The 27,524-nt window shown below is 36.8% G+C and overlaps 1 protein-coding gene across 5 annotated transcripts in view; it reads left to right on the forward strand.

Moving 5' to 3' along the window:
* Positions 1-27,524, forward strand: part of LOC126278110 (protein EFR3 homolog cmp44E) — a 96,592-nt gene that overhangs the window by 1,139 nt on the left and 67,929 nt on the right. For 2 of the 5 annotated variants that reach the window (XM_049977988.1, XM_049977991.1), the window contains exons 2-10: positions 2,139-2,215; positions 2,317-2,444; positions 6,308-6,458; positions 6,557-6,709; positions 6,787-6,893; positions 14,177-14,320; positions 22,199-22,277; positions 25,897-26,032; positions 26,596-26,885. In XM_049977988.1, coding sequence (XP_049833945.1) covers positions 2,139-2,215; positions 2,317-2,444; positions 6,308-6,458; positions 6,557-6,709; positions 6,787-6,893; positions 14,177-14,320; positions 22,199-22,277; positions 25,897-26,032; positions 26,596-26,885 — 1,265 coding nt within the window. Of the gene's footprint in view, positions 1-1,049; positions 1,630-1,737; positions 1,855-2,138; positions 2,216-2,316; positions 2,445-6,307; positions 6,459-6,556; positions 6,710-6,786; positions 6,894-14,176; positions 14,321-22,198; positions 22,278-25,896; positions 26,033-26,595; positions 26,886-27,524 lie in introns of those variants that run through there. The other 3 variants (XM_049977989.1, XM_049977986.1, XM_049977990.1) reach the window with 3 other exon arrangements.

Raw genomic sequence — 27,524 nt, forward strand, 5'->3', positions numbered from 1 at the left:
GATCAAAACAGTGCTAGACATGAAAGGGACACTCAAATAAAAACGAGACAGGTGGAAAACATAAGCAAACTGTTTATTATTTCAAAAGTAATCGACGTAACTTGATAAATTTATCGCACTATGAGACAAGGCCTTCAATGCCTTCATAGAAAAATGCTTGCGGGTCCACGTGTTGCCAGGGTTGTTTCGACTACAGTGCAGAAGTTTCGCTGAGAAGTCCTTACACATCCTTCGTAAAGTCCTGACCTCTCCCCATGCGATTTCCATGTTTTTGGAGTCGAGAAGAAAGACGTTCGTGGCCGTTGATTTACTGCGGACGAAGAGACGCCTGGATAAAATCATTGTTCCGTAGGCAAGCGCGAACACTTTTCCGTAAAGGAATTGACCGTCCCGAATCACAGTAAGATAAAATGTACTAACAGTCGTGACGATTACTTTTGCAGTAATAAACAGTTTAGTTACTTATCTCCATCTGTCTTTCATTTGATTGTCCTTACACCTTTGTCGGTTGCTAACTGCTACCATAACTCGTTCTATAATTTCTTCTGCATCTACATATATACTCTGCAAACTACTTCCCATTGTACAACATATTAGGTTTTATTAATAGTGTGCTTCTGGGTATCCTACTGAGGTGTTGTTTCTATTTACTGCACAATATTTCTACAACCGACACCCGGAGGCACACTATTAATCAATGTCGCCGACAAAATTTGAGAGCAGGTTTTCTTCCCATTCCATTCGCGAATAGAGCGCGGGAAGAATGTTGCATAAATGCATCTGCGTGCTCTGTAATTCGTCTATCTTTCCTTCGTTGTTCCTACGTGAGCGGTATGTAGAAAGCAATTCTCTATTCACAGATCCTTCGTCCAGTAGCGGTTCTTAAAACATGTTTGATTGAAAATGCTTTTGACAAATTCGTGTTACGTGTACGAAGCAACTTCGGAATACCTTAAAACTCACACGCGACGATGTTTTCCTTCGCAGAGTCTGGATTGTTCTGTATTTATAGTCCAATCGATTTTGCGCAGTAGAAGCGCGCGCAGACCACACTGCTTTTGGAAACTAAGGTTTCCAGTATTTGTGGCAAAACCAGTGGTAGAAGAGCATTTGTTCTACTATGCCTATAACAGCTACATATTAAAAATTTAGTTATTATTTCTACAAACAGTATTAAGATTGGTCATCGTTAACTCTCGATGTTTGTGACATGAGTAGTAGCACCCCGATCTCGGAGTACCGAAGCCCCAGTAGTGTTACAGGCTACGGCGGAGAAGCAAGGGACGGTCTCCGTCTTTTGCTTCTTCCACCGGGCGATTAGTAAATACTGTAGTACCTGAAAAGTGCAATAATTACGAGATTATATAGGCTGTGAAGTGTTAACTAGTTATCTCCTAATTACTTCGTGAAAATTAGGTCACAATAAACTGGTGTAATGCAGTTATTGAAATTCAAAAATTTTTCAGCAGTAGAAAATTTTACAGGAGTCCGTCTTCTTCTTGTGTACGTACCGGTAGCTATTTCGAAGCCGTAAACAACTGGAAGAAATGAGTCTGATGAAGTGTTGTTTCGATACTGAGTTACCGGATGTGGTAGACTCAGTGATACAGAAGTGCACGGATCCAGGATGTTAGTTTAATTTTTTTGTTATTTTCGGAAAAGTCAAGAATAGTTTAAAAATATATTATATCGCATTGTGCATTGTTTCTTAATCTTAGAATATTTCATGTTGGTAGTACTGCCGCAGATCAGCTGTTACCTGTTGACAGTTTGTAGTTGTTATTGTTGTGTAGTGAAGTGTCTAATACTTTGTTCTGTCCGTATATTAGGAAGAGAAAATAATAATGAATTGGGGTACTAATCTTTAATACGTGAGATAAGCGTTAACTTGAAAACGATTTGTACATCCCGGTCGCAAGGGATAAATAAGATGAACCTGTAAACCCTTAGTATAATGGTTATTCAGTGTTTCATTGAATTGAGAAGCAGAGTTCTGACGTATAATTGTTAATATCGCATTAACTATATAAGTCCAAGTGTTTATAGATTGCCTGCATTACTTTAGGCAATACTCACACCCGGCTTTTACTTCTATTACTATAATCAGCGTTATCGGCTTTATTCTGAATGTTTTTCAGGTTGTTGCGTGTGTTGCTCTGCTTTGAGGCCACGGTACAAGAGATTAGTAGACAATATTTTTCCAGCTCTTCCACAGGTAGCTAAACATTTTGTTTCTCGTGTCACTTACTGACTAAAATATGAGATAAGACGCGATAAGATATTAATTTTTCCTGTTTTGTTCGAATCAACTTGAAGGATGGACTAGTGAAAAACAACATGGAGAAATTAACATTTTACTCTCTGTCGTCACCTGAAAAGCTGGATAGAATAGGGGAATACCTGTTCCAGAGAGCAAGCAGGGATATCCACAGACGACGAACAGGGTAAGTTTATAACATGTTGACATTTAATTTCCGCGTCTGTGTATCTACAAGATACGATATAAACAAATCTTTTTATGTACAAACGGAAGTTATACAGTCATATTAGAATGAGATTATTCGTAGAACAGAAATCCAGGATTTCAAACTAATATGTCTGTTACATTCCTGTATTAGTTTAATACTGCAGTTCCATAGTTCAGCTTTACTAAAAAGTCTCCCTTACCAAACTATTATGATCAAGTGATCGCGTTGCAGTATAGGTCTATGTTCAATCTCTGTTGCCAGGTGAGTATTACATTACAATCATAAAATAACAACAGCTAGCTTTATATCTAGAAAAACACAAAATACTTCGTAAGAGTACAGGCTGTAATGATAAAATGATTGACTCGGGGTTCTAATTTATCTTCAATTTTTGTGTGTGTTGTTCATAATTTGTAGCGAATGACAAATGTAACATGTTAGAAACTGGCAAGTTTGCATGTAGAAATAACAGTGGAACAGCAAACAATGCAAGTATGAAAACATATAATCATTCACTCATGGTCAGAAGACACCATAAAAACAGACAGCCTTCTTCTATAATGTACACTTGCAACAAATTATGAGTTGTGCTAATCAACCTAAACTGATAGTTGAGTGAATTAATCCTAATTTGTTGAAACCAATTATTTATAAAAAAGGCATTTTTTTCCTCAGTTGCTGTTTTTGTCTAGCATTTCCTGCCTTAATGATGATAGAGGAATATACCTGCTAGTGAAATGTATATGTATAAGTTAGTGTTAATCAGAATTTGCATACCCATATCAGAATATTCTGATAAATTATAGGTGGAGTGCTGTTGTTTTTGAATACATAAACATTTCCAATTTAGTGACTGTTGCCTACTGACAGCTTCTTATACACTTTTGCACCAGAATATAAAATTTTGTTTTGAACCATAGACATGGACTGCATAGTCTATATAGACATTTCTTTTCCTCTTATGGAATCGTGGATGCAAATTTCACAGTTGATCCCAAATCACTCTTATTATTAACTACAAATATCATTATTAAGTAAATATATTGATTTGTGAGTATAAGAATCCCATATTACCTGAAGAGACTTGTACAAGGTGTGTGAGTACAGGTCGTTCCACGTAATCCCACTGGGGTAATAAAGTGACCACTTCAGAACTTAGTCATATTTGGTACATGGAGACATACATATCTTAATAGTAAAACTGCAATTACAGCATCATCCTCACATCAACCACAATTGATAAATTCAGATTTGAAGGCTCAACGATGTGTAGCTGCTCATTAGTGAGGCACCAATTTTCCTACTTTCAGAGAACTTTTATTCAGTAATGAGTTAATATACAGACCTTACTGTCTTATAGCTACATCTAGTACGTAGGCTACTAAGTTGATATAAAAAGTAGGATCCATCATTCAGCTTTTCTATTAAAAATGTTGACAAACACACATTTTCCATGCTGTGTATTAAATTTGTGTTTCTTTTTGTTTTTTAAGAGAAATAAAAAGAAGTCATAACTTTGCACATGAAAACAGTACAGACTCAGCTTGTGCACTGCAAATTTTTTGCCCTAGTATTAAGTATAAATAACAATCAAAAACAGTTGGCATTGAAATTAGTATTTCTTACCATCTCTTAAAGACAATTCCAAAACAAAACAAAAAAAAAAGAGGTCAAACTTGACAAATTGCAAAAGCCTGGGTTTGTATGTAGACAGTTAAATCTCAGGGTTTTTTTTTTTTTTTTTTTTTTTTTTTTTTTTTTTTTTTTTCCCTTAAATTAGCACATATCTTGCAAAGAAGAGTATCCTAATTCACTTTATTCATTGGAAAAAAATAAAAGTACCACATCCACATTCAACACTAGGGAACGGTATAAAAACCATGTGTATACCTTGAAAAAAGGTTCTGAAAATCTTTGTTGTTGACCTGTAGGTCGGGACTGTAAACAAATCAGAGCTGAAAACAGTTATCAATAATTTTTCTTGATGTGTATGTTTTATTTCACTGTTAAATGTCTTTGCAGTGCAAAGAATTACAAGAGACACCTTGGGTGCATAAATCTAGTGATATACCCTTATTCCGTTACTGTGAATGAAAAAGAAAACTTCAATGAGACAAAAGAAAAGATGCGAGCAGTAATGACTGACATTAACAACTCTTTATACAGATACTGAATATATAGACATAAAAAATTCTACAAAAAACAGGTTTCATAAATAAATTCAAATATAAAGAAGGAAATTGCATTTTTAAAACTCTTGTACCTTGCATACAACTTTTGTTTTCCTTGACATCTTGATCCAAAAACAAAACAAGTTCACTTAAAGGTGAGAGATACACTTTATCAAACCACTTATTGTCAAGTTTATTCAACTGTGCATTGACTTTGTAACAAGGGACATGCACTATACATATAACATTGGAGAAAGGGGCACAGACAGAACCTTTCCTGCTGGACCATGAAAGGGATTGTGATTCAGCAGGAGACATACATTTTTATCTCAACACGTTTAAATTTATATGATACCTGGAAAATGAGTTCAGTGTACCAGTTTTCATCATATTTGAAAGCCTTATATTGCCTAACATGGCGCTGTTCCCATAAAAAATTTTCATGAGCTTCTCCCATTTACATCTATTGAAATTCTGTTCATTAGGGAGATGTTAGTATTAGAAACTAGAGATGCATGGACATTCTTCTTTGCACCTAAGATTACTACTAGATACGTAAACATTTCAGCAAAAAAATCAAGTTGAGGTTCAATTGTCTACATACACCCCCAGAACTTTGAAGTTTGTCAAATTTAATCTTTCTTTTTCCAATGGAATGGTTAGTCTTTAAGTGAAGGTAAGAAAAACTAATTGCAATGCCAACTGCTTTTCACTATTATTTGTACTTAATACTAGGGCTGAAGAGTTACTGTGCACACGCTGAGTGTACTGTTTCCCTGTACAAAGTTATGAAGCACAGCATGGAAAGGGTTTGTTTTTCATTGTTTTTATAAAAGAGCTGAATGATGGATCCTACTTTTTACACCAACTTAGTAGCCTACAGACTATGAGCGGGTACTCATCTTTGAGCCTCCAAACCTGAATTTATCAAAATTGGCTCGTGAATATTATGCCAGTAGGGCCTGGTTGGGTGAAAGTGTGCTAGCGATTCTATTTCTTGACACCTTTGTCCTATTGATATATTGACACCTTTGTCCTATTGGTTTAAATGTAGATCTGCATAATCTGTTATAACTAAGAACTTACAAAAACAGATTGGAAGTGATATGTAAGGTGTGATGAGTCAAGAGGAGTATTTCATACTACTCTTCAGCTTTGACCAGTGACATACTGTTAATGACTTCTGTGGTGTCACCTTTTGGTGTGTATTTTCACACTATGGTTGATAGATGGCAAAGTCAACAAGTGTGGGAGGCAAAAATCTGGTTGTGGTGACAGGCTGATCTGTATTTTGCCCCAAGATCTTGGTTAGATTGGAAGGCGAATGTTGTTTGTTAGCTAGTGAAGTCAACAAATATGAAAACAGAAGGCCTACTAGTGATGACAGACTGACCTTAGCTTAGGCCATTTGAAAAAAATCGCCACTGATATCATATTATAGTCACCATGATGTTTACAACATTTGTCAAGATTTTACAACATTTGTCATGTGTTTCCTATGTCGTTGGTCAAAGCCAGCATCCTTGGTCTCAGGTGTGCTGCACTGGTAACTCATCGTTTTTAAACAGTTACAGCTGCAGTTTCATAGAAAGAAAAATGGGCCTGTTGTCGCATTAACAGTTGTAAAGGACTACATTTTATTAATGTGTTTTCTTTTACCTTATTCAGGTTCGTTGTAATAGCAATGGAAGCAATGGACCAACTCCTAGTTGCTTGCCATGCACAGACACTTAATTTATTTGTTGAAAGTTTTTTGAAGATGGTACAAAAGCTACTTGAATCAACAGAACCACAGCTTCAGATTCTTGCAACACAATCAGTAAGTATATTTTTTTATAGATTTTAAATTGAAACAAAATGTGTTAGATTAATTGGTCTTACAATAAATATTTGCTTTTAATGCAACAAAATATTTAGTTTGTTAGGTTCGCCAATATTGAAGAGGATACACCATCATACCACAGACGCTATGATTTCTTTGTGTCGAAATTTTCTTCAATGTGTCATAGCAACCATAATGTACCAGATATGAGAGACAAAATTCGTGCTGCTGGCATCAAGGGGCTTCAGGTATGTGTATGTAATGTATGTGTTCTAGCACATGAATCTCTGTGGCTAAAGAGTGATCTAATGTTGTTCCCTTGTAGGGTGTTGTTCGGAAAACTGTTTCTGATGATTTGGTGGAGAATATATGGGAACCAGTACATATGGATAAAATTGTGCCGTCATTGCTCTACAACATGCAGAATTCTCGGTTTGTATCTGCGTAATCAGTGATACTGCTGCTCTGTATCTATCAGCATTCCACATAGAATTAGTGATCCGACAAATAAACACACAGGTCATATTGCATTGTATACTTCTTGCCATTAGATTTGCTACACTTCAAGATTTGATCATTGTATCTGACTACTTCGATAAAACTGATAAAATGTATGTAGTAACTACAGCATGAATTGCTAATAGTATGCTTTATGAATACAAAACAGTATAATACCCTACTGTACTCTATTTGTATTACAATCTAGGTTTTGGCTTACAAAGCCTTCTTCAGACTTGAAAGAGAACACGTAATTTATAAAGTAAATAAGTAATAGAAGACCGTGTAACAGTTTTGTGCTCTTATTGTGTAAACATACTTAATTCTTCTAATAGTAGCAGCAGAAGAATCCAAGAAAGTCAATATTTGTAGTGAAATAGTGTATCGATGGTATCAGAAATTAAAACAGAATCTTTGTACTTTTACAATATAATGAGAAGGAAAGTTGCTACTCACTATATAGCAGAGTTGCTGAGTCGCAGATAGGCACAACAAGAGGATTTTCACACTTACAGCTTTCGACCAGTGGCCTTTGTCAACAATAGACACACGTGCATGCTAGCGCGCGCGCGCGCACACACATACATACACACACACACACACAGTTTGCATGAGTGTGTGTGCACACATATGTGTGTCTGTTGTTGACAAAGGTCATTGGCCGAAAGCTTTAAGTGCAAAAATCTTTTTGTTGTTCCTATGTGCGACACACCATCTCTGCTAATGGTGAGTAGCAACTTTCCTTCTCTTAATTTTGTTACATTCCATCCTGAATTTTTTTAAATACTTTTCGTATACTGAAAAGGTTTCAAGAACGCGAAGACTTTATGGTACAATAAATATGTTATCTGTGATGTTCAAACAAACCTTTTGGTCAATGACACTTTAATTTATGTTTTCAGTAATTATTTGCAGCTTGTAAATAGTCATTTGGTTTCATTAATTTCACCAGCCTCCAATTTTTTTTCCGCACTGTCATCATATTCAATTAAGCAAGTACACTTCTGTTCATTTGAGACCCCACAACTTCTCGCTACATCACTCATGTTCATCCTATTTGTTGCTCTTGAAAGATGTTGTGGCATGATTGAATCTTCTCCCATCAATGGGTTTTATACAGGTCACATAGGACTTTTAGTGCAGGGCATTGACTTTGATCCTTGATGAATGTATGTTGTGGTGTATGAAGTCATAGATAGGTACTGTGTGAGGAACACAGCATGTGAGAAGATGGGCTTTTCTAGCTGGTGTGTTACTTGAGATGGCACTCTCAAGTGTTTGATTGTAACACCAGGAGAGTTGTTGCTTGTGTTATTTCTGAAGCTTGTTCTGTAAGATAATATGCTACAGATCCACTTTTAGTCATATTAAACCTGGTGATGGTCACTATACTAAGTACGATCAGTTTCCTCCAAAATTATGTTGTTCTGGTGAATTATTTTAAGTGTCACAACGGTGAGAAGGGAATGAAAGTGGTGTACTTGCTCCACCACACACAACAACAGTTTTATTTGGTGATACCACGAGGAAAAATCTAGACTGGCAATTTGCAATACAAGGTATTGTACTCACTATTATTGTTATTGCTCATAATTCATCCATAACTTTTAGCACTGGGAATTGACTTTGATGCTTGGCACACATATGTTGTGTTGTATGAAGTCATATATCAGTGGAGGGAGGGGGGGGGGGGGGGGAGAGAGAGAGAGAGAGAGAGAGAGAGAGAGAGAGAGAGAGAGAGAGTGAGTGTGTGTGTGTGTGTGTGTGTGTAATATGGCATGTGAGGAGAGGGCCTTTTGTAGCTGGTGTGTTAATTGAGATGACACTCACAAGTGTTTAATTGTAACAACATGAAAGTTGTTGGCTGTGTGCCCAGAAGACAGGGATTAGTGAACTCTCTGTTATTGATTGCTTTCATTTTCATAGATATGTGTGTTTAGAATTAAGTATAGGAAACAGATAAGTGGACCCTCAGTTGTTAAAATTGGTGAATCAGTCTTTAATTTTAGTTTTATTGGTGTTGATGGGTGCTGAATGGAGCACTAGTTGTTTGGAGGAAAGTAGGTTGTGCTGGTATTTTTGTTTTTGGGTTGTGTTCTGTTTTTGTGTTACTGAATAGTATTTATTTTATTTTTTTTACTGGTCTCGATTTTTTGTAAGACAGCATTTTTTATTTTCATTGTATTAATATGTATTTTGCAGAGATCATGGATTTATTTTAGCCACATAAATTATTTGCACCACATATGTGTTTATATGGTTGTGTTATTTGCTGTATCAGTAAACATTGTTTAGATGTGGATATTGTGGGGTGTATTTTAGCTTTGTATGTAAACTGGACGTAATTATAATTATTGTACTTCTATAAATGGCAAGTTTTTTGGATGTGAATGTCAGAGGCTTCATTTTACCTATTGGGTAAATTGAGTTTATCACTCCTAGCAGATTTTATTTAACTTGTCAGTTTACCCATTTAGATTACTTGAATGTGATGATAACAATATTATGGCATTTCTTGAGGATTTATGTAACATGGGGTTAAGGTTTTTTTTTCTGGTAATTCTGTCTCTCGCCTAAAACTCCCAAATCATTTTGAATATATCGTCTATTGCAAAATTGTTGTTGTCATTGTTGTATGTCTGCTATGGTTTGAGGTGTTTGGGTCCACAATCGTGATGACGTCATGAGTCAAAGTCACTGCTAGTGTCAAATGCTTCATTATTTCTGTGTACACTATAGCAAAACTTCATGATAGATTAAAACTGGACACTGAGCAAGGTGGCATATTGGTTACTGGACTCGCATACGGGAGGACAACAGTTAAAATCAGCATCCAGTCATCCAGATTTAGGTTTTCCACGATTTCCCTAAATTGCTCCAGGAAAATTCAGGGACGGTTCCTTGGAAATGGCAAGGATGATTTCCATTGCCATACTAGAAACAATCTGAGCTTGTGCTCCATCTCTAATGACCTCATGTTGACAGGACATTAAACCCTATTCTTTCTTCCTTTTTATAGCTGGGTACTGGACCAGGTCCCAATCTCAGACCTCTGCCTCATGTTGACAGGACATTAAACCCTATTCTTTCTTCCTTTTTATAGCTGGATACTGGACCATGTCCCAATCTCAGACCTCTGTATTCATGTTATTGTGGGCACCTTATGGCCCATTTGAAATTTTACACCTGCACATACTGCGTTTTTACATTTCTTAGAACCTACAATGCTTGACTAGCAACTTGGAAAAGAGGAGAGGAATATGGCAGAATGAATTATGCAGAGCCTGCAGATTGTTTTCAGAGCAAGACATACTGGAGACCACCTGCGGAATTTGAAAGTAGGGGAGAAGCTCTGGCAGCTTGGGTGTTTGAGCTGTGTTAAAAGCTGTACTTCATTAGTTCAGTCCATAAGAGCATCGACCTGTGAATCAAGGTACTGAATTGGGATCTCAGTCTGGTGTACTGTTTCAACTAGTCAAGAAGTTTAATTGTGTTTTAAGTGTTTGGAAAACTTATATAGTTGTTCTAAGAATAATCATATTACAGAACCTTAGAGAAGAGGCTTCTTATTAGGTATAGTACAACTTCCTTTATTTGAACACTCATAGTTTAACACATCAACTGTTTTTTGAAATTTGTTCATTTTATTCCCTGCAATAAAAGAATCTTTCAAAAGTATTTTTTCATCCTCAGCACAAGCATCTTGTGAAAACCATAGCTTATTTTGAATTGAGTAATCATTGCTTTTTCACCACTTCCAACAAAAAGTCTCCGAAGAGATCTGCAACCATATTTAGCAATGAATGGAATTACACTAGCCTTGGTGATCAGCATAATTTTTATTAACATCTCATCATTTCAGGATAACCCATCATCAGACCTGTGCATAAACATACAATATAAGGCAAGACATGCCATTTAGAGATAGATATTTCAACAGCGCAGTGAAGCTGACAAGGCCGGCCGCGGTGGTCTCGCGGTTCTAGGCGCGCAGTCCGGAACCGTGCGACTGCTACGGTCGCAGGTTCGAATCCTGCCTCGGGCATGGATGTCTGTGATGTCCTTAGGTTAGTTAGGTTTAAGTAGTTCTAAGTTCTAGGGGACTAATGACCACAGCAGTTGAGTCCCATAGTGCTCAGAGCCATTTGAACCATTTTTTTGAAGCTGACAAATGTGCCCGTCAAAAACAAATACAGTTGTATGGTGCCCCTTACATAATTCAGTTTGATCATCAGTGCTCAAACTGACACCAGCAGCACAACGTGCACAATTTTGTTAGTAGGTCACATTTATGTGGTACACTTGTGACAGGCTACTGTTCTCTGACAAGGCTTATTGAAATTTGAATCAAAAATGTAGTAAAAGATAAATTGCTACTTGCCATAAAGTTTCCATTGCTTGAAATTTGAATTATTCGACTAGTTAATAACAGGACAGATTTTTTTTAATAACAAAAGATGCATAATGTAATAAAGCCGCAGCTGTTACATTATAAAGGTGCTAGATTTTGAATATAGGAAGTGACTCAACATTAGAAGCAGTGATACGTAACACGAGAAAATTACAAATAGTTTGTATATAAAACAATAGTATGTAACAGACACAATATTAAAATATCATAAATGTAATTTTATAATAAGATGCTCTTACTCCATTACTGTTTAAATTTTTTAAAGTACATTTCCAGTCTTTTTATTATTTTACTACTTATACTATTGTCTGCATACAATCTTTATTTACAGATTACTTGTAGTTTTCTTGTGCCACACAACATTGCTTTTAACATCCTGTAACTTCCTATGTTTAAAATCCAGCAACTTGAAGTGTAACAGCTGCAGCTTTATTGCAGTGTGCTTCATTTATCATAAAAAATATATTCTTTTACTAACAAAATTTCGTTTGTGTATTAGTTAAATAATTGTAGTTTCTATAAGGCATTTCATAAAACAGTAGCCAGCATTCTGTAAAAAATATCACCTACTGACAAAATTGCTTACTTTGTGCCATGCTGTACTTTTTTGTTTGTGTCAGTTAGGGCACTGATGGTCTGCCGAAATGTAGTGGGTGGTCACAAACAACTGTATTGGTTTTTGATAGGTGCATTGGTCAACTTCACTGTGTGTTGAAATATGTATCTTTAAATTTTATTTCTTGTATTATATTGTATATTTTTACTACAGTTCTGATGATGAGGATATCCCAAAATGCTTAATAACGAGATGTTAATAAAAATTTTAGATTGGTGTATTTTCATTCAGAGATAATCATTCTAACACTCCAAGAGTTAGACTCTATCCTGCTGAATAGCAACATTTTATAGTGAACCTGCTCAATTATAGACATGATACCAGTAGCTTGGCCTCCAGAAAAGCACATTTCTTAGGTTGTGAATCCCTAGCTATTTGTTGAGATTTATGTTTTCCTTGCCACCTTTAACTGCTTAACAGGAATTCTGTAATGTTTCTGTTCAGAAAGACCACTCATGGTTTCATTTTCCATTGTTTTCCAATCTAGCCATGTGCGCTATCTGTAATGACCTCTTCATTAACAGAACTGCAAATCCTAGTCATCCCTTATCATGTTTTTTGCAAAACAGGAGATACTGAACAGTTTCGACAATGAAGTTGTTCTGTTATTTACTCTCCTATATGCATATCTTTCATTCCAATTTCGAACAATTTGTTTACAGTGCTAAATCGTATTATATTATGTTATATCTCTGCAGTCAAAAAGAGTACTGGTAGTTGCTGGTGACAACCTTTTCTCCAGTTCTGCTTTCTGTCATGTAAACAGTCTTGAGCCCATTTTGTTAATACCCTCTGTCCCATCCATAACAATTTTACAGTTTTTTCTGTCTAATGTTACTAGTTCCGTACCTTTTCTCACTTTCCATTATGCTATATAAGTGTCATCTGGTGTACTTGTCTGTTTTGTTCCCTCTGGACTGAATCTAGATAGCCCTTCTCTCATCAATAAAGAACATAAGGTTATTGGCAACAAACAACCCAAATGATTCTCACTACATGTGCGACATATGCACTCATGGTATAGAGTGAAAATATCTGCCTGGTATACAGAAACATATACACATAAATTTACAGTGAGATGCAGTAGAGATACTGAACTTACTGGTACCACCTATCTGCTTGATCCACAGTGTCATCAAAAAGCTGCAGATTGAAATTCTGTATTGCATAAAATCCATGTCCAACATGAATTATAATTAAATTCATGACATTACATTATTTAGTTCTCTAACTCACAACTCGTGAAACTAATCTAGACATCAGGCTTCAGTATGTCAACAGAACTAAGCTTTCATATTCATATTTGGTGGATTTTCAAAGCCACATCCAAACTGTCAGTTTCCTAATGAATGTAGACATTGGGCTATGCTATATACATTCTGTCACCATAGTCTATATTTTTTTTAAAAAAAGCAGTGTAGAAGTAAAATAAAAATTATGAATGTTCTTTTTTCAGAAGTTTGGTATCTTGCCACAGTATCATTATGTTGCAGTTTTTTGTTTGTTTGTAGGCTAGGCACATATTCAGTCACAATTTTCCTTCTGAACTTTTGTGCAATATTTGTGCTTCTAGATTAAATGCTTATTACTCCATAATGAGCTATTACCCTCGTGGTTTTGTTTCAAAACTGAAAAAACTGCTACAAGGCTTGTCCTGTATTGTAATAAAGAAAAGTTTTCACTTTCCTGTAAATGACTGTCAAACTGGAACTACAACAACCCTTTCACTCAGTAATACAGTAAACACAGTTGTGAAACTTCGTGACAAATTAAAACTGCATACTAGATTGGGGCATGAAGCTGGACCATTTCATTTATTATGAACTGAGGTATCCAAATGCAAACTGTGGTCAACTTCACAGCTTCAGACTTCCAGTAACTCTCTCCCACTTCTCAGCAAAGTAAAGCATATTTTAGGATCAAAACTGTCAATAAAAATCAAGGGATGTAAAAAAAACTTTGTCATTAAATTCAGTTAATCGGAAGAGTTACGTAGCATAATATTTGGCTTTAATATGTTAGGAACTTAAGACTCATTGCAGTGCGACATCTAGAAATTATTTTCACTTAGTTATTCCAAGCTGCATTAATTCCCTGTTACCTGTAGTAGTGGTACAGTATCTTTGTGACATACTTTCTCATTTGCATTCATTCAGTTTCAGTCTGGACAAGACATTATTGCTGTTATAGGTACCACACGAAGGAGGCAGACACCCCCGAGCCACCACAAGAGGAGAACTGTGACCCACCTGCACTTGCAGAGACGTGTATGCGAGAACTGGTGGGCAAGGCTTCTTTTGGCCATATTCGCAGCGTCCTGAGGCCTGTGCTAAGGTATATGTTTAGACTCTATTTCATATACTTTCTTGTGGAAGTATATGTATGCTTAGTACCTCTGCCTAAACACGTAACATATACAGTAAAATTAAACATGCAGTTTGCTGTGTTTTTTTTCTTTAGTGCAACCATTGGAAAAGTATCTATTGTAAATAAGTTCAACATAGGAATACATGATTTAAAGTGTGTGTTCACAACTGACAATATTTGTGTTCAAAATTACGAGACATAATTGCTTGGTTTCAGGAGGCAAAATATGTAGTTACGAACTTCCAGTATGCTGGAGTAGCTTGGGCCAGCAACTTGTGTTAATCAATGCAATGAAAAACCAGTCCAAGTTGCAGATTGTTTACTTTTTGTTCATTCGTTCGCTGTCTAGTTTCGGGCCAAGGCCCATTTTCAAATCAACATAACAAAGTCCAAAATGGCATTTCCGAAGATGTCACAAAATGTGCAATAAACATTTACAGTGCACACAGTTATCTGCCATTTTCGACTTTGTTTTGTTGATTCAAAAATGGGTCTCGGCTCGAAACTAGTCATCAAATGAATAAAAAATAAAAAAATTTGCAACTTGGACCAGTTTTTCATTCCATTGAAAATACGTAGTTCTGCTGATAGGTACATACAAAAGTACACATCACATTCATGACTTTCAGAATCCTTAGGTGCTTCCCAGAGAGTAGGGAGGGTTAGGTTGGGAAAGGTTAAAAATTATATTCATGAATACTGTAATCCTTATAGTGCAGTATAATTACAAATTAACTATTTTTTCAACCTTTCAGTTGTAAAACATTTTACTTAAACTATTGAAATTAAACTTACATGGCTTGTTCATTTTACAGTTAGCAGTATATAGTGTTTTGGTGATAAAATACTTGAACCAAGTAAATTAGTGACTAAAATTCTGATCATATGGTATAGCAGGAACTGTCAGTAAATTCTCAGATGTTGCTACATATTTAACACTTTTGGTCCCAAACTGCAACCAGAACCTATTCTGAGAAACCATATTAGAAAGATTATTAGAAAGATCATAATACAGTAATGTAAAATCAGTATTAACTGGCGAACTGCCCTGACTTCACATGGGTAAACACCAAGTGTTAACAGCTGGACAACTTGCCTGGCATTGTATAAAAAAACTTGCTTGTGAATGGGTCTATATCTATTGGTGGAAAAAGTGTCAAAATCCCTATAGTAGTTCATGAGATTAGCCTTCACATGCAGATAGCAGAACATGAGGGACTTTATAATATGTGTAACTGAATTTTTTTTATTTCAGAGCAGTAGGTAACACTTTGCTATTGAATCCACATAACTTTCATAAAGAACTTTTTTATTTAAGTGTGTTTGAATTAGGAGAAATACATAGAGCTGTTCAGAAATCAACATGATTATTTTTCATAAAAAATATAAAAAGTGCTCATAAGGCTTGTTTTATGTACAGTAATCATGTCAGGATATTTTATGGGATAATTTTCCGATTTGAAAAAATTTGAAGCACTGTTAATAACACACCACCGTCGGCACACTTCTCTCTGTGGTCATCGTGCTTACAGTCCAGGATGCTCCACAGGTCATTACACTATATGTGTGGATACTTGTCTTGTTGAAAACATACCCATTTGCCGAGTTAAGGTACGTGATATGGCTGCACACTTATACACGGCAGAGTTAACAGTATGTCTGTCTTCTCATGTACTACTTGTGCTGGGCTGCTGAGATCATGCACAGCATTGAGTGTGACCATTCTGCGTCCATCTATTCCACATCCACATAGGAACAATTGCCTTTATGTTATCATGTTGCTGCCGTCACAGCTCTGTCTTGCCTTTCCAGTGTCAAACGACTCCAGTCTATGTTAGGGGAACATACCTAATATCAAAAATTCATTCCAGGTGACCCACACTGGCCCATCTTATCCACAAATTACTCAACGGGGATGTTTTTCAGTGGATGCCAGCCTGCAAATGCGTATTCGCACTTATGTAATCTAAATTGCATTCTGCTCCGTATGTGGCAATCTTCCATCCTGGCCATCACCTGTTCTTGGCTACGGACATCTCTCAGTATGGCCTTGGGGCCATTCTTGCTACAAATATGGTTCCGAACATCTGATAGCTTATGTGTCAAAAACACTCAACTCCTCAGCAGTGCTACTCGCAAGTTGAAAAAGAAGTGCTTGCAATCATCTATGCACTCAAGAAGTTTCACATATTCTTTTATGGGTCTAAGTTCCACCTCATTACAGACTGCAAGCCCTTGTTTTCATTTTTTAATCATTCTGGTTCATTGCTCACCAAAGCAGCATATGCCTCCAGCATTGGGCCCTGTTTATGTATTGCTGCAACTATGAAATAAATTTTCAGCTTACCGCACAGCATGCCAAAGTCAGTGAACTGCCCCAGCTTCCGATGGGGTCGGATCCTGCTTTTGATATGAATGATCCATGTTTTCACTTGGATGTTGAGGTTCAGTACACAGTGGAGGGTACTCCTATTATGGACTCCCAGATCGCAGCTGCTGTTGCTGCGGATCTAGTTTTGCACCAAGTTGTTCACCTGGTTTAGCGTAGTTGGCTAGATAGTCCTCCAGGCAGGAGTTCTAATCCTTCTTGTAACTACTTTACCCGCTTCCACTGTCTTTCAGTATTGGATGCTGTTGTTTTAGCTACGGATGGGCTGGCCTCCAGAGTTGTGATCCTTTGCGCCCGACGATGGAATGTGACTTTTCTACCAAGTCACTAGACTACTGACACGTTTTTGCCTGGTATCAACATTGACATCGCAGAGCATGTTGTAGTCTTCTCAGTTGTTGTTGTGGTCTTCAGTCCTGAGACTGGTTTGATGCAGCTCTCCATGCTACTCTATCCTGTGCAAGCCTCTTCATCTCCCAGTACCCACTGAAACCTACATCCTTCTGAATCTGCATAGTGTAGTCATCTCTTGGTCTCCCTCTACGATTTTTACCCTCCACGCTGCCCTCCAATACTAAATTGGTGATGCCTTGATGCCTCAGAACATGTCCTACCAACCGATCCCTTCTTCTGGTCAAGTTGTGCCACAAACTTCTCTTCTCCCCAATCCTATTCAATTCTTCCTCATTAGTTATGTGATCTACCCATCTAATCTTCAGCATTCTTCAGTAGCACCACATTTCGAAAGCTTCTATTCTCTTCTTGTCCAAACTATTTACTGTCCATGTTTCACTTCCAGACATGGCTACACTCCATACAAATACTTTCAGAAACGACTTCCTGACATTTAAATCTATACTCAATGTTAACAAATTTCTCTTCATCAGAAACGCTTTCCTTGCCATTGCCAGTCTACATTTTATATCCTCTCTACTTCGACCGTCATCAGTTATTTTGCTCCCCAAATAGCAAAACTCTTTTACTACTTTAATTGTCTCATTTCCTAATCTAATACCCTCAACATCACCCAACTTAATTCGACTACATTCCATTATCCTCGTTTTGCTTTTGTTGATGTTCATCTTATATCCTCCTTTCAAGACACTGTCCATTCCATTCAACTGCTCTTCCAAGTCCTTTGCTGTCTCTGACAGAATTACAATGTCATTGTCGAACCTCAAAGTTTTTATTTCTTCTCCATGGATTTTAATACCTACTCCGAACTTTTCTTTTGTTTCCTTCACTGCTTGCTCAATATACAGATTGAATAACATCGGGGAGAGGCTACAAGCCTGTCTCACTCCCTTCCCAACCACTGCTGCCCTTTCATGTCCCTAGACTCTTATAACTGCCATCTGGTTTATGTACAAATTGTAAATAGCTTTTCGCTCCCTGTATTTTAACCCTGCCACCTTCAGAATTTGAAAGAGAGTATTCCAGTCAACATTGTCAAAAGCTTTCTCTAAGTCTACAAATGCTAGAAACGTAGGTTTGCCCTTCCTTAATGTAGCTTCTAAGATAAGTCGCAGGGTCAGTATTGCCTCACGTGTTCCAACATTTCTACGGAATCCAAACTGATCTTCCCCGAGGTCGGATTCTACTAGTTTTTCCATTCGTCTGTAAAGAATTCGCATTAGTATTTTGCAGCTGTGTCTTATTGATGAACTGATAGTTCGGTAATTTTTTCATCTGTCAACACCTGCTTTCTTTGGGATTGGAATTATTATATTCTTCTTGAAGTCTGAGGGTATTTCGCCTGTCTCATGTATCTTGCTCACCAGATGGTAGAGTTTTGTCAGGAGTGGCTCTCCCAAGGCCGTCAGTAGTTCCAATGGAATGTTGTCTACTCCTGGGGCCTTGTTTCGACTCAGGTCTTTCAGTGCTCTGTCAAACTCTTTACGCAGTATCGTATCTCCCATTCCATTTTCATCTACATCCTCTTCCATTTCCATAATATTGTCCTCAAGTACATTGCCCTTGTATAGACCCTCTATATACTCCTTCTACCTTTCTGCTTTCCCTTCTTTTCTTAGAACTGGGTTTCCATCTGAGCTCTTGATGTTCATACAAGTGGTTCTCTTATCTCCAAAGGTCTCTTTAATTTTCCTGTAGGCAGTATCTATCTTACCCCTAGTGAGATAAGCCTTTACATCCTTACATTTGTCCTCTAGCCGTGCCTGCTTAGCCATTTTTCACTTCCTGTTGATCTCATTTTTGAGACGTCTGTATTCCTTTTTGCCTGCTTCATTTACTGCATTTTTATATTTTCTCCTTTCATCAATTAAATTTAATATTTCTTCTGTTACCCAAGGATTTCTACTAGCCCTTGTCTTTTTACCTACTTGATCCTCTGCTGCCTTCACTACTTCATCCCTCAAAGCTACCCATTCTTCTTCTACTGTATTGCTTTCCCCCATTCCTGTCAATTGCTCCCTTATGCTCTCCCTGAGACTCTGTACAATCTCTGGTTCTTTCAGTTTATCCAGGTCCCATCTCCTTAAATTTCCACCTTTTTGCAGTTTCTTCAGTTTTAATCTACAGGTCATAATCAATATATTGTGGTCAGAGTCCACATCCGCCCCTGGAAATGTCTTACAATTTAAAACCTGATTCCTAAATCTCTGTCGTACCATTATATAATCTATCTGAAACCTGTCAGTATCTCCAGTCTTCTTCCATGTATACAGCCTTCTTTTATGATTCTTGAACCAAGTGTTACCTATGATTAAGTTGTGCTCTGTGCAAAATTCTACCAGGTGGCTTCCTCTTTCATTTCTTTGCCCTAGTCAATATTCACCTACTATGTTTCCTTCTCTCCCTTTTCCTACTACCGAATTCCCATCACCCTTGACTATTAAATTTTCGTCTCCCTTCACTATCTGAATAATTTCTTTGATTTGATCTTACATTTCATCAATTTCTTCATCATCTGCAGAGCTAGTTGGCATATAAACTTGTACTACTGTAGAAGGTGTGGGCTTCGTATCTATCTTGGCCACAATAATGCGTTCACTATGCTGTTTGTAGTAGCTTACCCGCATTCCTATTTTCCTATTCATTATTAAACCTACTCTTGTATTAACCCTATTTGATTATCTGTTTATAACCCTGTAGTGACCTAACCAGAAGTTTTGTTCCTCCTGCCACCGAACTGCACTAATTCCCACTATATCTAACTTTAACCTCTCCATTTCCCTTTTTAAATTTTCTAACCTACCTGCCCGATTAAGGGATCTGACATTCCACGCTCCGATCCGTAGAATGCCAGTTTTCTTTCTCCTGATAACGACATCCTCTTGAGTAGTCCCCGCCCGGAGATCCGAATGGGGGACTATTTTACCTCCGGAATATTTTACCCAAGAGGACGCCATCATCATTTAATCATACAGTAAAGCTTCATGCCCTCGGGGAAAATTACGGCTGTAGTTTCCCCTAGCTTTCAGCCATTCACAGTACCAGCACAGCAAGGCCGTTTTGGTTATTGTTACAAGGCGAGATCAGTCAATCATCCAGACTGTTGCCCCTGCATCTACTGAAAAAGCTGCTTTCACTGTTGGCATATTTCCCCCCTGTATTGAGGATCCGGACATTGAGATGCTGTCAGCCCCCTTATTGCCTTTCCTCCTTTATGATACTTTGGCACAGTTGGGGGGTGGGGGTGGGGGGGGGTCAGCGGCAGCCACTGCACACGTTTCCATCAATTGCAGCGCCTGCTGCAGAGGCCATAGTTGTGCCAACAGTCTCCCCAATGTGCACATCAGAAGAGTGCCCTTTCCTCAAGAGGGGAAGGTTGCTATAATGGTGTACGCAACACCCAGATAGCAGCTGTGGCACCAGTCCGCCAGTGTCAGCTGCCCAGAGTAGCCACCAGAGGCCACCTGCAGTGGGTGACAAGACTAGTGCACAAGGCACAACATCGACCAAGCTGCGTATCCAGAGCCCTCTTCTGTATGGAGACAGCATAGCCAGCACTCCTTCTCAGATTGTGTTCTGCTGCAGATTGTACTGTTTCTATGTTTGTGGATCAGAAAACATTTGTTCTTAGTTTCCACACTACTGATTATGTCTGTCATTACTGCATTTATTTCACACCTCTATTCTGCAAAGTACTGTATGCTGTTGTGACATTTGCCTGCTTTATTTTCTTGCTGATGTCAATGTACTGCATTGTTATACTGGCTGATAAATTGGGGGTGGAAGTTCAACACTGACCACTGTAAATGATATAGCTGACAATTGCTCAATTGTGTCTCTCAGTTCTTTACTTCCATTGTTCACAACCCCCAATACTGCTGAATTATATGGCCAGTCACTCTCGGTAAATCTTGTTAAGCCTCATTAATAGGTTGTAGGCAACATTAGCATACTGCAACAATAGTTTGCTGTTGAACATCTATGAGCAGTAAAAACCTAACCACCAGTTCACAGTTCTTGCAGTGTAATGTGTTATATGTGACACTGTTTTTCAAAATATTAAACAGACATCGTCATCAATTGTTAACACACGCCCTATTTGTGTTACATTTATTCCACTATAAAGTTGATGCATGTTGTTAATCTAGCCGATACATGTTTCATGTCTGAAAATTGGCCATGACCGACTGACTGTCTCGGGACCAAAAATTGGTCCTTTATGTATCCTCACAATATTAGGCACAGAAACTATACATCGTTCAATGCTTAAGTTACGGAAATTACAGTAAAAACATAGCTCATTCAGTTAACTGAATACATCGAAAAATTCCTTCTTTTTAACAGTTCCTTCTACCGCAAAGGTTAGACTGAATGATTTGTTTAAATAATGAAATTAACAGATATAGTTATACAAACAATATTTTTGACTAACCTGGTAATTACTGGGGACTTAATTAAGGGCTGGCATTGCTAATATGTTTATGAATAAAGCCAAATAAATACTTCAAGAATCCTAGTAGTTCTTCTTCCATATGTTTCTATTATGTTCAGTATAAGACAATTTGACATCTTCCGTCCACTCTCTGGCTTTTTAGCAGACACTAGCAATATGGGATAATCTAGACAGCTTCCCAGAAGAAAATACTGGTATGTTCAGTTTGGTACAATTACTTACAATCTACTGTATCTCATAAACAGAAAGAGTGGGCTCTGCTTCACATAATAGGTGGCTGCAGGATCCCATACCTAAGTTGTGTATTTTTCTTGTTATTAATCATATTTACTTTGCAGTAAATTCCTGTTTCATTGTTTCTTCATGATGCTGCATGTATAAAATTATTGTTTCCCATTCTTGAATATTTTATGTTCTGAATAACATGTAAACATTTTTACCACAGCAATTTAAGGTAGTGCTTTATTTTTGTGACACATATATCTCTCTGTGCAGCACAAAACTAACCTATTTAGATACTGAAATAAATATTTACAGCAATTCTATATCAGATAACTGTATTATAATGCAATGGTTATGTACATTTCAGGCACTTGGATTTACATGAGCTGTGGGTGCCAAATCAGTTTGCAATACACACATTCCGAATCATCATGTTTTCTATACAGGTAAGAATTTGCAGTAAAAAAGAATGTATTCTAGTTACAAAAGAATATACTTGTACATACACACCTTAAATCTAATATGTAGCCTTTTTGAATGACCCATTGAAGCTGTACTTTCAACTTATCAACAGTACCCTTTCATGAATCACAATTACTGATATTTTTGCTGCTCTCATTAAAACAGTATCCTTAGTTGTAGATACTTCCAGAGTCACCTAGTCTGATGTGCTTTCTGACAATATTATCAAAAGGATAGATTACTACTCACCATAAAGTGGAGATGTTGAGTCATAAAGAGGCACATCGAGAAGACTGTTAAACAAGTAAGCTTTAGAGTAAAAGGCCTTCTGAAGCAAACAGCACACACACACACACACACACACACACACACACACACAGTGTTAGTATAGCATTCTTTGCCCATTTCCTTTCGTCTTCTATAGAATGAAGGATACCATCAGTTACAAAACACCCCAGATACATACATACAGTGGTTTAACAACGGCATACTTCAGTGTATCTGCGAAAATACCCTGATTCAGAAAGCTATTACATATGTGGCTAAGAATCCCACTTATCTCTGGGGAACAAGCTTTTATTATCCTGCTGGAAATGCCATCAATTCCACGTGAGCTTTTATTCTTGAGAGAGTTTATTATCTTCCTAATTTCAGAAGGAGAGGTGGGAAGAATTTCAGTTGTATCAAATGGTGTGGGTAAGGCCTCTTCCATTAACTGCCTTGCTTCTTCTAATGAATATTTAGATCCTATTTTCTCTACAACATTTAAAAAATGATTATTCAAAATGTTTTCAACTTCCGGCTTGTTGTTTGTCATGTTCCCATTCACTTTGATGGTAATGTCGTCATCCTGTACTCTTGGTTGCCCTGTCTCCCTTGTAATAATATTCCAAATTGTATTGTACTTTGTGTTATTAGATGCCATCCTTTCTCAAATGTACTCACCTTGAAAACCACCCACATTACACTTAAGTGCTAGCTGCTTTAGGCAGAATTGAGTGCTGGTATTTCTTCAATTGCAGCACTTCAAAACATGAATATTTTCTGCATGTGTCTAAATTATGTACTTAGGTGTGGAGAAAACTTTAAAAAAATTCGCTTTTCTGCCTAGTGGTTTTCATCCATGTGCAAAACAGTCGATAAACAATATGTAAATTAGTCTAAGAAGTCTTCATGGTAGTTACTTGCATGCTCAAAGGAGAGAGTTCTGTGGAGTGCTACTTCAGAGATTCATCATGCTTTTTGCAGAAGGCAACATATCATTTGTATGTTGTGTTGTTCACTGCCTGTGGGAATGAACATTAGGAGAACATTTAAAAAAATAGTGTGATGCTATTTTAACGCATCCATTTATGCTAGTAATAAAGCTGTAAAACTGTCATTTCTGTCTCTTTGAACACACAAATCTCCAAAACTACTAGAGAAATTTTCGCAGGGATTTCACAGGTAACTTGAGTGTAGCTTGTGGATCCATATAGGCTTATTTCATCAAAAAAAGTCATAATTTAAAGTTTCTAACACCTGAATTTTTCATATTGCGGACTTAGAAGGATAGCTCTTTGTTCTACATGGGGGAAAACACTTTCAGTAGCCAAGATCACATAAATTACTCTTTATTCTTCACTAGTGGTTTCAACAGTTGTAACTGTCATCTTCTTGTCTTCAAAATTTTTTTGCTATAAAACATGTTCCAAAGTGAGTTCATGCCTCATGCCCTATTGTCATTATGGTGGATAAAGTACAGCACATGATGCATGTGTTTGCCAAGAATATAACTATTTTCAATTAAAATGTACCCTGTGTGCCAGGCATGTTCATGCTCATAACACTAACAGAAGGCTGATAATTCTTAAAATGCTTGATATACACTAAAATGCACATTTGTACACCTTTTTCCATTTGCGTGACATGTTATATACATTTTGGGTTCGCCTTAGCTAAAGTATACAGTGCAGCTCAGTTTCACAACAAAAGGTTTTATAACAAAAATCGTTTTGAAGTCCAGAAGATGACAGATGCAACTGTGAAAACCAGTTGTCAGTAACAAAGACTAATTTATGCAATCTTGGCTATAGAAAGTTTTTTTTTATCTAAAACTGTTGTCTGTCTTGTTTGTCTATTTCAACATGTAAATCTCCAAAACTACTAGACATGTTTTCAAGGGATTTTCACAGGTACCTTGAGCATATCTTGAGGCAATGTATAGGCTTTACACCATCACAACCACAACACAAAAAAATGATATCATAATTTAAGGTTTTATCTAAAATTCATCTGCTCAGCTTAGTAGTGGAGATATTTAATCATTATGGCATAGAACACCAAAGAATTAGTAGATGGCACCAGTAGTTTCATAGTACACAAGAGAACCAATAGATGGTACTGTTAGGTTTGTATTTTTTTTTTTTTTTTTTTTTACTCAGTGACAGATGTATTTTCTGAAGTTTATTCTATTAACAGAATTGAGCACTGCAATACAAACTAACAGCGAAGTTATATGGATAGAATGTACGGCTTTACTGATTTCACTTTGTGTATTGAAAACTTAACAACATTGCTTTGCTTATTTTGAAGAGTTTCATTTATATTTGACTTCTTTCCACGGAAAGTTTTTCACGTCCACGACAGAAGCATTTTCGGAAGTTTATGTCAGTGACAGAATTAAATGCTGCAATTTTATCTTTACAAATTTAAACTAACATTGAATTTATTTGGTTAGGATATATATATTTAACTTTTTTGCTTTGTATGTTGAAAACATAATGACATTGCTTTGCTTCTTTTGTTAGTTTTTATTTATATTCTTTGCTAGGAAATGTATTAAGTTTGCTTTCTGATTTGGTTGTCTACTCATTACATTGTTATTTTGTGTGTGTTTGTGTGTTTTTAATAAAAATTCCTAAGAAATGGTCAAGTCTTTCTGAATTCATCAGAATGGCTAAAAGACAGGACTATGTGGTCTCAAGAATCCAATGAATATCATGAGGCGAAAATTGCTGCGGCTCAAGAACATCAGGCTGCAAGGGAGCACTGTAATTCTGATTAAGAGCATCATGCATTATCTTGTTCCTCAGAACCCTTCATTCACAGATGCTTAAAGTTAATTTTCTTTAACATAACATTGTAGATGTGGAAATTTTTATGGGAAGTGGAGCAGGTGAGTGAGGTTTTATACCTCATATCTCGCTTATTCCTGACAAGTTACCGACGCATTTCAAAAGTATGCAGTTACCAGTTAGCTTATGTTACGCCTTGGCAGTATACAAAGCAAAAACCTGGACACTTGTGATGTGTTAGTAAAATAAACAAGCTCTTTGTTCATGTCTTCAATCATACTACTCCAGACATTGTATACAAAGAAGCTTTAGAAATAAAAAATAAATACTACCTGTACAAAGTATCAGGCATGTCTATAAACAAATAGCTGGACAGTGCCACATGTCACAACTAGTTATAAATATTTTTATATTCTGCAATAGAAAAATGTGATAGTTTCCTGTTTTAACATATATTACCAAAAATATTTTATGGTCGACTTACAGCCATGTAACTTTGTAGGACTGATACTTATAGGGTGCTTTCACAATACCCTTTGTGTTTCAGGCTCAGTATTCATACACTGTAGTGGAAACACTAATGGCTCATCTTGATGATAATTCAAAATCCAACCCTAAAATTCGAACAAGTATTGCTGATGTACTTTCCAAGATAATAGCAATTGCAGCAGGTGAAAGTGTTGGTAAGTGTTCCAAAATATGTAGTAAAAAATTTGAGGACCTTAGTGCAAGACAATAAATACATTGCAAAATATAATAGTTTGTGGTTTTGTTTCCCATGTTTAATATGCATGTGTTCATAATTTCTTGTCTTAACAGCCACACACTTTTCATTCTTTTATTCTTTGAAAGTAAATGACAATATGAGGAATATTTTATGTATGTTCCAACAGACTACCTGCTCATAAAGTTGTAACAAGTCATTTAGGAAAATTTTAATTGATTTTCCAAACACTAATGTAATATTTCCATAGAGATGATGGAACACCCACTGAATATATGCTAAATGTGGAATTGTAAAATTCACTGTATTCCTGTACAAAGGACTCTCATATCTGAACCCCATCTGTCAGTAAAAGAGGCAGTGTGTTTTTCCCAATAAATAAATAACCACATCATTACAGTTATGTACATTTGAGTTCCTGTTCTTACTTTGCCTAGAAAATTTTGCGATGTGCTTTTGGCAATAAATGCCTTTGTTGTGATTGTAGTGATTAGTAGATTTTGTTTGTAATTCATTTTTCAGGTCCTTCTGTTCTTGAAATCATTAACTCCCTTTTGATGCACCTCCGTGTATCAGTTACTCGAGAAGCACCATCAGATGACCCACAAGCCCAGCGAGATGAGAAATTGTACCAGGAGGCTTTGATTAATGCACTAGGTGAATTTGCCAACCATTTGCCCGATTACCAGAAAATCGAAATAATGATGTTCATAATGAGTAAAGTGCCATACCCTTCACTGGACCATCTTCGTGGTTTTAGTGGACCAGGGGATGTACTGTTACAAAATATTCTTCTAAAATCATTGTTGAAGGTGAGTGTAATTTACCAATTATTTTTAAATCAAATTTACAGATTAAATCAGTAGCAATAATTTACTGCTTTCTATCTGTCTGTTACTTTTTCCATAATCTTGCCTAATCATCAAGCTTCACAACAACCTGGACCAAGATCTGAGTGCACAGAGAGTAGCAGAGACTCAGATCCTAGCGCATAAACAGTACTGCAAAAAGTAGGATATACAAGAAGGGCTGAAATGTTAACAAGAGCTTTTCTCTGACAGTTAGTAGAACACTAGTTCTGAATTCTCCCATCTTAGTCAACAAGTCGTGAAGCTATGGATATGACCCAGAAACCATGCCAAAATCCAGCCAATGGAAGATTCCTTCATCACCAAGACCAAAGAAAAACAAAGCAGATGAGATCCATGTGAAGACCATGTCTTCTTTTTTTCTTTTTTTGATTAAATCAAGGTGATCATCCCTCCATCCGTTTGTTCTCCAGGGTACCATAGTCAGCCGACATTACTACCTGTAGTTGCTAAAATGATTACATGAAGCAGTGAGTAAAAGAGGCCCCCAGTTGTGGCAATTACGAGCTTGTCATTTTCGTAATGCCAATGCTTTTGCCCAAAAAGCACTGAGTGTCAGGCAAGTTTTGGCCAAAAACCAAA

Source organism: Schistocerca gregaria, chromosome 6 (assembly GCF_023897955.1).
Source record: "Schistocerca gregaria isolate iqSchGreg1 chromosome 6, iqSchGreg1.2, whole genome shotgun sequence".
Lineage (NCBI taxonomy): Eukaryota > Metazoa > Arthropoda > Insecta > Orthoptera > Acrididae > Schistocerca > Schistocerca gregaria.